A 12,321-nucleotide genomic window follows, 5' to 3' on the forward strand; every position below is an offset into this window, starting at 1 on the left:
GGAGGAGGAGGAGAAGGAGGAGGAGGCGGTAGTGGAGGAGGAGAAGGAAGAGGAGGAGGAAGAGAAGAAGAAGAAACAAAGAAAGAAGAAAGTGACAAACAGAATAAGAAAAATAAGTATTTGCTAGTCTCACTTGGTAACTGCCCAGCTGGGCTTACTAACTACTCTTCTCTTTTTCTACAGTGTAGGGCCTAGTCTCCTTTGATGCCTCTTCAAGAGCAATGCAGATTCCCTTCATTACCTTAGCCTTGACCCATGTAGCTGTTAAAGCGATTTCCAAAAAGCAGTGCTCTCCAGTCTTTCTTGAAGAAAATCTTACAACAGTTGAGAGTTGGAGCAGAGTCTGTAAAAGTGTGTAAGGGACAGGATGGGCATAGAGCACTGTGGGAGGTCATGAGCCTAGGACAGAGGGGCCCACCGTCACCTTTTACCTACTCATGTATTCCCTGGCTGCAGAAGATGAAGAAAAAGGTCAGATGTGAACTCACACTGAACATAGGGTAGTCAACACAATTGTGTCACATCAGTAAGTTTCTCCTTTGATGATGGCAAATCATAACCTGATCCGTAGAGGATGCTCAAAATTCGGCACCTCCGTTTCCTAGCCCTGTCATGAGTAACACGGCTTTCACCCTAATTAGAAGAGAGAAATCAACTAGGCCAGACAATCAGAAGGCCTGTGGTCAGAGCAAGATCCTTGAGCTGAGACTGATGTATACAGAAAGCTCTGGGTGCTCCTCGTCTTGAAGTGACACCCACCTCTTCTTTCTTGAGCTAACTGGCATGATGATTCTCAGCGGAATCCTTACAGCTCCCTCCGGGACGCTGGAAAGCCTTCTTTAATTTAGTTAAACAGCTTATCCAGCACTAAGAAACTCATTGCTCATGGAAGGAAAATGGATCCTCACGGGTGATTCTGGCCAGCTCCTGATGTTCATCTGGGGCTCCTTGTGCTTACGTGTTTGTCTCTGGTACCCAGACTACAATGAAGGGACAACTAATACACACACTTTCATGCCATTTGCTACCGTTCTGCTTACTGTTCTTTCTATTCTATTTACATAACCAGAACTTCAATACCATAACATGTTTTGCAAGCTGTCGTGACATGCGAAGCAAGTGATCTGCTCTATTTTGCTTGCTAACATATTCTTGACATATTTTAGCTTTTGATGCTAAGATTGCGTCTTTGCCTGCTACCATCTGTCTCAACTCAATGCAACTCCAGAGCTTATGAAAACAGTGGGGTGTAGTATTTCTTACACACTTGAACTCTACTAGCAACATGCTATTTTGAGTCTTAACCAATATGTCATGCTTTCACACACAAAGCCTGAAATGTTTGATAGCTTCTGAGGTCTGCCAGGGAGGGGTATTATCTTCACATCCAATCTGTATGAGACAGGAGGTACACTGGCAGGGAGAAATACATATTTAGCTTCTAAATTGAGTTGTCCTTTCATGTGGTTTGTATTCTCTTGACTCTGATTATCTGTTTATCAATGTGATTGAGATCTTCAGTGACAATACATCTTGCTTTTGGACTCTGCAGCCTCCCGTCAGCTGGCATTTGTGAGGTATATATTCTAAATGTGAAATAGTTAATACACCTACATTTGGCAATACAACATTTTCTTTCATGGTATCCCTTTCTTGTTCCCATCTTTGGGGGAAATTACTGCAGATTTGACCCAAAAGATTAGCTTGGTCCATGTCTCGGCTGACAGCAACCCAAGGATCAGGTAACATGAAGAGAAATGTGACATTGTATTCAAACAATGTGTCGAGGGAAAGGCCAAAAAAAATGCATGGCTGTAGCATGCATTTATTCAACACCAAGCTTAAATGAATTTATTATGCTCCTGGATTACACCCCATAGGCCAAGAAGCTGTCAACTATTGACATTTTCTTTTCTCTCCATGTTCTGAGTTGAGTGTAAATATATTTGTCATGGGAATATACTGTGTGCTCTGTTCAGTATACTCTCATTTCATCAGAAGGAAAGCTCTTATTATCTGCAATCACAGCCAACATTTTTGTTGCTTTGAGAAGGGAATGGGAGAACAACGCCCGGATTTACATATGTATCCAGCACTTTTTCAGACTTGGTTTTGAATGCTGTTCTAATCGCTGTGATGAAGATTGAATATGGGCCGCCTGATTCCATCTACCACAAGATCCCATTGGTGGTAGAAGAAACAGTGCTCTGTGTGCTGTGGGCCATGACTAGTTCATTTTCTGTCCTACAGCCAGCTGCTGATCATAGAGGAGGTCATTGCAGAATTTTGGTACAAAACCTGCTGGATGAAATCATTGGTGTCTAGTGGACCAAAGAGGAAGGCATTTTGGTTTTGTTTTTTGTTGTTGTTTTTATTTTTTTGTTTTTGTTTTTTGTTTGTTTTTAGCTCTTTTTCTTTTTTTTAAATTTTTTATTAGATATTTTCTTTATTTACATTTCAAATGTTATCCCCTTTTCAGGTTTCCCTCCAAAAACGCCCTATCTCCTTCTCCATCCCCTTGCTCACCAACCCACCCACTCCCTGTTCCTGGCCCTGGCATTTCCCTACACTGGGGCATAGAGCCTGAGGAAGGCATTTTGAATATGCTGCTCTATGATCTTAAGGCTAATTATCTATGCTTAATCAGATGTCTTCTTCATATTCAGGAGATCAGGGGCAAGTAGCAGACCCAGAGAAAAGGCAGAGACTAAATTTCCACGTAACTGTCCCTGACTTAACATGGCTCAACTTAATGATTTTTTTTAACCTGAAGTTGATATGAAATGGTATGCACATCTTGAACTTTAATCATCCCTGTGACTGTTAGAATGTGTTCTGATCCATGTCATGGTGTAGGGCAGAGGACCCAGTCAGGGATATGTAATTGTTAGGGTAACAACACACTTACGTTTTCATTTATAATCAACCATCAGCACAAGACACAGCACAGGACCCAAACCCTGTCCTTTGTATTTCTCTATCATTTAGACCTGAACCGGAGAGGCACCATAGCCTATGTATGTTGAACTTTGGTGAACTAAGGATGATAAGCTAAGATATGAATTCATCGATGTTTTATTGCACTTGAATGAGGTGGAAACCCCCAAAGTGGGTTAAGACACAGAGAGAGTTGAGATGCAGTTGGGTTAGCAGAGTGCCTACCCAGTGTGCACAGGCTCTGATTTTGATCTTCAGCACTGTACAGACAAGTCATGGTGGCACACACTGGAGGTAGAAGCTTAGAGGATGAAGGTCTCCCTCAATTATATATCAAGTTCCTGGGGCCTGGGGTATGTGAAATCCTGTTGATCCAAACCAAACAATCACACAAACAAAAAGTGAGAGGAGGGAGGACAACGCACAGAGAGATCTCTTATACCTTGTACAGAAGAACAATACAGATAGGAAGAAAAAACTTGATTTCTAGTTTCCAAGGCAGCCTAGCAGGAGCTTTATGGAGGAAGAGAAAGTTAATATGGGTCCAGAAAACAGGATAGTCCTGAGGTGAGAGGAGAGGGTGAAGAAATAGTGAGAGCAGATAGGTGGGAATACTGAAAAGAGTAACTCACTCTGACAAAACTTGAAGCAGGCTGAGTGAGTTACCAGCCTAGGAAAGTTGGGTAGGGCAAACATGGTTGTTTGAAAGAGAGATGTCCCTCATAGTCCAGGCATCTGAACACTTGGTTCCCAGCTGCTGTTCCTATTGGGGGAAACTAAATGGGTACAGACTTATTGGAGGAAGGAGATCACTGAAGAGTGGACCTGGAGAATTCACAGCCAAGCCTCAGTTTCATTTGCTTTGTCTGCTTTCTGCTTGTGGTTGGAGATGTGCCCTCTGCTTCCTGTTCTGGCTGCCTTTGGCCACACCTTCCCCACTATTGTGGCCTCTATCTCTGGAGCTGTAAGGGAGAATGAACTCTCCCTTCTGAAAGTCACCTTGGTCATGATGTTTATCACAGTGATAGAGAAGTAACTAAACCAGCAATTAAGCTATTCCTCCAGAAAGTCAAAGAATATTCAACTTCTTGTGGTGGATAAAATTATGATTTAATGTTCTCAAGGCAGGCAATTTGGTAAGGAGAATCTATTTAGAAAAGATTAGAAATGGGAGACTCAGAGGAATGTGAGTGGTCTGAAGTTCAATGTAGAAAGGGCAGTGACTCTAAAACTGGCCTAAAGAGAGTCCAGAGTAAATACATCTCGAGTACATCACATCTATTTTGTTTCAAGTATTTCTATCCCTTGGTAAAATATTAGGAAAAAATGCTGCAGTATCTTGTAAGTTTACCTATCCCTCAAACTAAAGATGGGAGAAATCATGTCAGAAGAAAAGGGATTTGGTATACATGACTGGTAAGTAGCAGAGAAAACTTTCAGGTTGATCTTTTTTCTTCATTATATTTCATCAGGAGCCTTAGGTACTTCCTGAATGAGAAAACAACCTAAGATAGGTTTATGCCAATTAAATGATGGCCACATATAGGATGGACTAGAGCAGGGTTAGAAGCTAGGAAGTGAAGAGTTAGTGTATGTGAACAGCCTGGAATAAGGGTGTTTTCAAGCAGGAATCTGAGAGCCAAGCAGGAGGATGAGGGCAGAAGAAGTATCAACTAATAAACAAAATGACCAAGAATGCCTGGTTGCTGAGGCCATCACAAGTGACCTTGCAACACACACTCTCAGTAAAAGAATATTGATGAACTAAAGAACATCAGACTGCAGGAGAGGCAGCAGACAGGAAGGGGAGGAAGTGGAAACAGACCACAGATTGAGAAATTTGGAAAAAATTCAAGCGGAAAAAAGTCCTGGCAGGATATGGTATATATATATATACACACACACACACACACACACACATATATATATGTATGTATATATACCATATATATATATATCCATATATGTATGTTGTGTAAATGTGAATACATTTAAATACATTAATACATAATGAAATCTGAAGATAGGAGAAAGATACTGAGACAGGAAGAATGAGCTGGATGAAGAGGCATTTTATACACTGAAGGGACGAAGGTGGGAGGGATAGATTAGAACTATCCAACTACCCAACAGGAGTCTGTGTGGGCACATAGGAGTTATGAATGCTATTTTGATAACTGAGCAACTGAAGTACCCCTCCAGTGAGAGCAAAGAATTAAATTTTAGAACTCCATTTAAGCTAATTAGTCATGTTGTTTATCTTTTTCTAAAGTTTATATTTGTACATGAGTACATATTTGCATGTGTGCATATACACACATATGTGCGTGTGTACAGGATCCCAGGGTCACTCTGGTGCTCCTCAGGTGCAATCCACCTTGCTTTTTCAGAAAAGAATCCCTCCCTGGCCTTGAACTCAGCGATTAGGTGAGGTTAGCTGGCCAGAGATCTGTAGGGAATTTTCCTTTCCAATTTTCTGTAGCTTTAGGATTACAAGTGTGCGCATGTACATGCTACTTCTTTACTTTGGTTCTGGGGATCAAATTCTAGTCATGCATGTGCTTTACCAAATGAACTATCTCTCATCATCATTCCATGACACTTAAATAATCTGGAAGGCTCCCACCTCTGACAGGATGTGACAGAATGTGACTCTCAGAAAATCAAAAGTTTGGCCTTCTGTGGGAGGGAACTCTATTTTTCTTCTGATTCAGGCAAGGACAGCAGAGAGCCAGTGGTGACTCATTGGCAGGGGCAGGATGACAAGCTAGGGGCCCTGCTCTGTGACCTTGACTTCCATGGGTTGCACCCTGTAGCCACGCTCACTATTAGAACATCAGTTGTGGAGCGCTTACCTGAGTTATGATGCATTTAACATTCGCATTCCCCAGTGTAGATGGTGTGGTCTGGATTGCACTGTCTGCAGGTGCCAGATGAAGTGAAGAATTGGCAGCTCTCAGGGGCAATGTACACACTCACCCTCAGCCTGCCATGGCTCCTGATTAAAGTGCTCCAAGATCACAGAACATAAACACAGAGGTGTCTGTGGCAGATCTCTCAAGATGAAAACTATTTTCCACAGGTTTCTCTGGTTCCTAAGTGAGGAGATATTTGCTACTCATTTCTGAACCCCACATTCTTGGATCTGCAAATTTCAGAGCCAAGGTAAGGCTTCTGAGGGATTTCACGTAAACTTACTAGAAGTTTTCTTGATGTATTTCCCATCCAGAGGAATGAGTATATACACTGTTCTGTACAACACAGGTGAACAAAAGACAAGAGTCCCACATCAGCATTCATGGGTACCCAGAGGTGGCTTGCCCACCGTCCCCTCCCTTTACTGGTGTGGCTTTTCCGAGATGGTGGCATGTGTTGCTCGGGTTGTTTTTCATAGCTTCCACAGCTGGGAATTCAAGATGCTATACTTAGGCAGAAGTCCATGAAGGAATTAATTGATACGAGCCAGAAGTTGATTGCCATTTAAGTATTCAGCCTCCATCATTGCCAAGTTTCTCTCTTTGCAGAAAGAACCGAGCTTGCCTGCAAACTGGCTCGTTCAGGATGTGATCGCAAGATGGAATGCAACCTTTAATATGCTGCAACACCTGCTTGGAAATAAAGGGGCTCTGTGCTTATCCCCCTAAGGAGTTGACAGCTGACTTCATTACAGAGGAATCTGGAGCGGTGGTAGAGGCTACTCCTGCCTCTGAGGCTCTCACCCAGAAATGTGGTACTTACTGGAGCTGCACTTTGGCCACTGCCAGAGACTCCTGCTGGGTCCTTTTTTATCTATGCTCATCCCTCTTCCTTGAACTCTTGTTTTTAGTGCCTTTAGTGGAAACTTCCTCCTGAAGAGGGAGGAGGTAAAGGCTTTGGGCTGCCGATGCTAAACGGAGGAGGGTTTGCAGGTGTTCGGTAATGGGATCTGGATTTCTACACTTCCTTTCTCAAGGGTTCTGCTATGCTGTGCCCAACAGGCATAAACAGACACAAAGTCAAGGCTGTCACACTCTGTGGAGTAGAAGTTGAGGGTTCCCTAGATTCCTCCAGTCCAGTACTGAAACAGACTCATGACTGCTCTGAGAAATCAGTCCATCTGGGCTGAGACATCCATTATATTTATTAGGAATCAAGGTAGAATTTTGACCCCATCACCCATTTGTGTGATTTCCAGAGATTCACAAATGGGTCTCCAATTTATTAGAAGGCAGCAGATTTGGCTTGCATGAGATAATCTTAATTTATATAATTATCATTCAGCACTTGAACTCTCCCTGACCAGGGATGGAAGCAGGCTAGACAGAACACACATCTAGTTTGCCGCTGCTCACACTCATGTGTGATGATGAAAGTCACATGGCAACTTCAAATTTGACCATGATAACTACAAAACCAGCATCATATGCATGTTAACATGCACAACTCACATTCCTGTCTAAAGAGAGGTGGAACGAGAATTAGGAAAAAGGCTAATAATACTAGAGGTCAGAGCTGGCAACCTGAGCATCAGGCCTGGTCTGCAGTGTATCTCCTATGGTCCACACAGTGGGGACTAATACAGTTTGAATTACAAGAAGCAGAGTGGATCGTCAATATCTGGAAACTAGAACATAGCACATAACCGCCATGGCTGATGGTGGCTCCGGAGCTACGAACAATCCGGCATCAGGAGTCCCATGTCCCTGAACAGGACCTCCCAGGCTGTCAGGGATTCAGGGGACAAGATCTCACTGGCCAAATTAGTAATCTCTGGACCAGGGTTTGTATAATGATCTCCTGAGTCATTTCTCCACTTTACGCCTACTATGTTACCAAGTTGCTACATTACTTGAGAGTTAAAATGCAGTTAAGATGCTCAGTTGTAAAAGGTGACACCAAGCAAAGGGCGCATAGGCCTCATTCCACACCTACTCCTAGCATACATTATCAAAGATCTAGTCCTGAGCTCAACTCACTCTCCTGAGGTTGTACACTTGAACATGGTTCTTACACTTGACTCCTGAAGTCACCGTGGGTGTTTCTGATGCCCAGCTTGACTTTCAGGGATGGGACTCCAACAATAGACTTGTTTGACACACCCCTTGTGGTTCCAAACTTAAAGCAAGAAGAGACCCTAGGAGTAGGGGAACAATAATCACCATGGCCTTCTCCATTAGAGCAGTTTCACTGCCATTTGGGGAAGGTTATGCTTTGCTCTGTGCCTGTCTTGTGTACTGGAGGACAAGTAGGCACATCCTGGTTTCTCACACATACAGGAGCCCTCTTCCACACAAAACCCACTGCCTTCTGTCACAGAATTACAGTCACAAACAGGGCCATTATATTGGTCCCCTACCCAGATCTAAGGCCTTTTAGAAATCTCTTTTGGAATTAAGTCCTAGGAAAACAGTTTCTCTTGAGAAACTAATGCATTCCTTTCATTCAGGTTATTTTCCCCCTTTACTGCCAGGAAGCTCCAAGTCAATGCTGAAAATGGCCTCAAAAGCAGAATCGAAGCATAAACCAGGCAACTACTTCCCCCGTACTCTCCTCTGAGATTTCCCATAATGCTGGCTGTTATGGCTGGAGTATGCAATGTTGCCCATAGACTCCTGGGGACTATAAACACTTGTTCCTCAGCCCAGCTGATGGCACTACTTTGGGAGGTTCTGGAAACTTTACAAGTGGGACTGAACTGAGGAAGCATGTCATCCGAGGCAGGTTCTTGGGAGCACGGTATCCATGGCTATTTCTACTCTTGTTCTGTTTCCTGGTCAGCCAGGAAGTGTACAGTGCTCCTCTGCTACTCACCCCGTCCACCACAATATCCTGTCTAAGCACAGGAGACCAAGTGGACATAAAGCAAACCCTCTGAGACCAAGAGCTCACATCCATCTTTCCTCACTTAGGTCTTTATATCAATCATGTGATCATAGCTACATAAAAATAATACACACACTGGTATCCTTATTAATCTTCATGTTGTATTCCAGCCTTATGGAATGAGGAAGAATATGAAATATAAAGAAGATAATTTATCAAAGCTGGCTGGAAGTGATTGTTTGAGCACTGTTTAGCATTTATCATCCAAAGAAGACTGGCTACAAGAAGAAGGGTCGACCAGATAGAAAGTACACTATAGTCTTCGGAGGATGAACCAGTGAATGTGGCATGAACAGAAGACAACACATCTGACTTTCCAGCTGAGTCACATGGGAGGCTGACTCATGCCTGTGATGAGGCTGCCACACGACCAGCCATTTGTACTTCCAGAATGGACATCTCTGTCTCTCTTGCTTCCCGAGAATTCCAAGCCCTGGGGTTTGCCACAAACCTACGCGGTCTATAAAGACAATGATATTAAGGGCAACTTAGGATTTAATCCAGGGATAATACATCACCTGCTTTCCATAAACCAACAGCTTCCTTTTATAAAAATATAACCCTCTCATTAATAACCAAAAATGTAAAGCTTTTAAAAAATCATTATTAAGTGTGGCTATTTCATCTTAAGTGCAAAATCCTGAAGAGGCTAGAGATCTTAATTTTTTAAAAATATAGCTGAGTATTTTAATTATGGATGCACTTGCATATTCTAAGCACACTTCATTATTTATGTCGCCAGTGAAAGGGCTTTTTAATTAAATAGCATGCTGGCAATCCATTGTGAAAGGTATAGGTGTAGGTTTTCTTTGAATTAAAAAGCTAAACACACACCCACATGAAACGTTATAGCAGGTGTGCATACCGTAATCACTACAAAATACTCGTTCATGAATGATACTCAAATTTGACAGAAGGTTTTTAAAAATTTTTTTTATTGAAAACACAACAAATAATATCATGTGCTTGGCTATTCACACTTGGTTCATTCCATGACTTGTGAATGAGGTAGGGTAGTGGTTCTCAAAGTGTGGTCTGCAACCAGCATTACCCAGAAATTCTTAGGAGAGCCCAAGCTTGAGGCTCCAGGGGCTCGTGTCCAGCACGCCGAGATGTAACAAGCAAGTCCTGCCAGGGAATGCCAAGGAGGGTAAGGCTTAGGACCATGGAGCAGCGACCCTGCATTGTGGTGCTGGAGACGTGGCTGTCACGGGCTGGTTCATTGGTGACGAGGGTCACACATCCAGCAGTCCGGGTTGCATTTTTCTTACCTCAAAGTTCCTGGTGATTATTGCTATTTGCTTGAGATCTTCCAAGTTTGAAAGAGGTCACAGGACTCAGCGTGTGGTAACCATTTTAAGCACGATGCCACGAATGTGCTCCGTGAGTATGGAGTTTATACTTACACTATTCAGACTAATGATGTCTATCAAGGTCCAGGGCACACATTGCTATCCTTCTCGTCTTTAAAAAATTGCACAAAAAGCTCTGAAATCAGGGGCTTCTCTTCTTCAGCATTTTGTGGTAGGCTGTGGAAGGCATCTCATAGAGCCATCTCCCTGTCGAAAGGCTGATGACCAAGTTCCATTACCTTCCCTGGTCGGGTGATCCCAGGCCAGGACATGAAGCCATTTGGAGAAGGCACCACTGGGAGTCGGCAGCAGAAGCAGAACTAACAGCCCTCTGACTCGATGACGCTCTGCACTTTGTCTCTGGAACGACACTGCTTCTTAAGTACACATAAGCCAAACAGCCGCTCCAATTGCAGCCATCCACCACGAGTTCAGATTTGCACAGCATGATGTGAATTGGGCTGCAAATTATGCAGAAAACAGCCATCACATCCATCTGCGATGTCAGACTCTTCAAGTACAATGTGACCTGGTAGATCTAAGACAGTTCAAATAGACCGGGTCTGCTTTCTTCCCGTGCGGCATGATGAATCTCCTCCCAGCTGCATTTGGCCCGGTGTGCTAAGGTTAAATATCATTGAGGCTGTGCCTGGTATCAGCTCTGGAGCAGGCTTCATAGCCAAGGGTGTAGGCAATTAAATTTCCTTTTCTCGCTTTCTTTCTTAATGGTAAGACTAACTAGAAAAGGAAAACACACAAATACACTCATAGCTGATGGTAAACTGAATTTATTTCCTCTTGGAAAACAATTCCAGTAATCTCCAGGTTCAGACCGCAGGGTAAACATTGAGAGCAGTAACATACAGGTTAGTTCAACCGATTCAAGAATTTGGCTGTGTGAAGTCATTAAGGAAAACCTTGAACACTCAAAGCTTCAAATGTAGCCAGGAAAAAAAAATCTTTGACAGTCTACATAACAACTATTGCATATATGGCGAGGCTACCTGTCACACTGCAAGGCTTACAAATATATATATGGGCCGTATCCAGATGTGGGGTTCTATTCTGTGAGAATGTCTCTTCATAGTTCACAAGAATCTCCAGCAGTAAAAAATAGTCTTGGGTTTTAACCATTGATATACCAAAAGAGAAATTCTAGGCTTACATGTACATAAAAGGAAGTCCAACCATAGTCACATGAGAACAGTTCATTTAAGTTCTGTCTTCCTTGAAAACATTTTCTCTTAAGCCATTTTGTTCACTTTGAAAATCTTGCCTGAATAGGGCCCAAGTCCACTTGTCTTTATAAGACCATTTTAGCATCGACGACATAATACATGTGCAACACTTTATATACAAGGAGTCTGCTATCTGGTGCTCAAAAGTTCCAACACATGAACATCCAACAGTTTTGATAATACAAGTTGTATGATACAATACAATGCTTCTGAAGAATATACATTAACAATGGGAGTTTCGTGCAAAGAGTAAAACATGTTCCCTTTTTGTGCCACAAAAGTCCTTCTCCTCGAGAGGCCGTGCATACGTGAACTAACTGCTATGCTGAGTCATCGTATGATTCTGTGGAGAAAAAAGAGGGAGAAAGCTTCAGTGATAGTCTTGCCATTGGAGTGAGCATAGATTCATGCTGGTAGTCCCTGGTGCCGTGAACCTCACTGTTTCTGCCCGGGGATGCATGCTGCATTGGCTCTTTACTGCACTAGGGAGGTTCAGATGAGGTGAACGGCCTGGGATGGAGTATGGGTACACTGACGTGAACTCCTCTCCATGAGGAGGTAGGAGAGGCAGGACTAGGTGATTCTGTGAGGAGAGGGCTTGGTAGTACCATAACTTTACTCTACCTGCCACGTCTTCTCCAAACACCCTCCCACCCAGTACCACCTCTTTAACACCACCCATGCTTCAATTACCAGGGTACCACTGTTAAAACAGTGTCTTGAGCTGTGCATCATTCCCATTTAAAAAAACAAAACACAATTTAGTCTAATCTCTAATAGATGGTAAATGTTGACTGCCAGGGCGGGGCTCTACCCATCCTCAGATAGGACTGGAGGAACCAAAGTGTGCAGGTATTCTCCAGCTCCACACACGGTGCTAAAGATGGTCCTGTCTTCTACAGAGGGCGGCCACAGGCCTCCAGGTTTTCTCT

At 43.1% G+C, this 12,321-nt stretch overlaps 1 protein-coding gene across 3 annotated transcripts in view; it reads right to left on the minus strand.

Annotated features, from left to right (window-relative positions):
- Nucleotides 1-9,718: 9,718 nt before the first annotated feature.
- Znf521 (zinc finger protein 521) overlaps nucleotides 9,719-12,321 on the minus strand; it is a 285,412-nt gene continuing 282,809 nt past the window's right edge. For 2 of the 3 annotated variants that reach the window (XM_021215108.2, XM_021215110.2), the window contains one exon: nucleotides 10,923-11,732. In XM_021215108.2, the coding sequence (XP_021070767.1) occupies nucleotides 11,703-11,732 (30 nt within the window). In that variant the 3' untranslated portion in view covers nucleotides 10,923-11,702. Of the gene's footprint in view, nucleotides 11,733-12,321 lie in introns of all 3 variants that reach the window. The other variant, XM_029546908.1, reaches the window with a different exon arrangement.

The sequence above is a fragment of the Mus pahari genome, chromosome 15 (assembly GCF_900095145.1).
Source record: "Mus pahari chromosome 15, PAHARI_EIJ_v1.1, whole genome shotgun sequence".
Classification (NCBI taxonomy): Eukaryota; Metazoa; Chordata; class Mammalia; order Rodentia; family Muridae; genus Mus; species Mus pahari.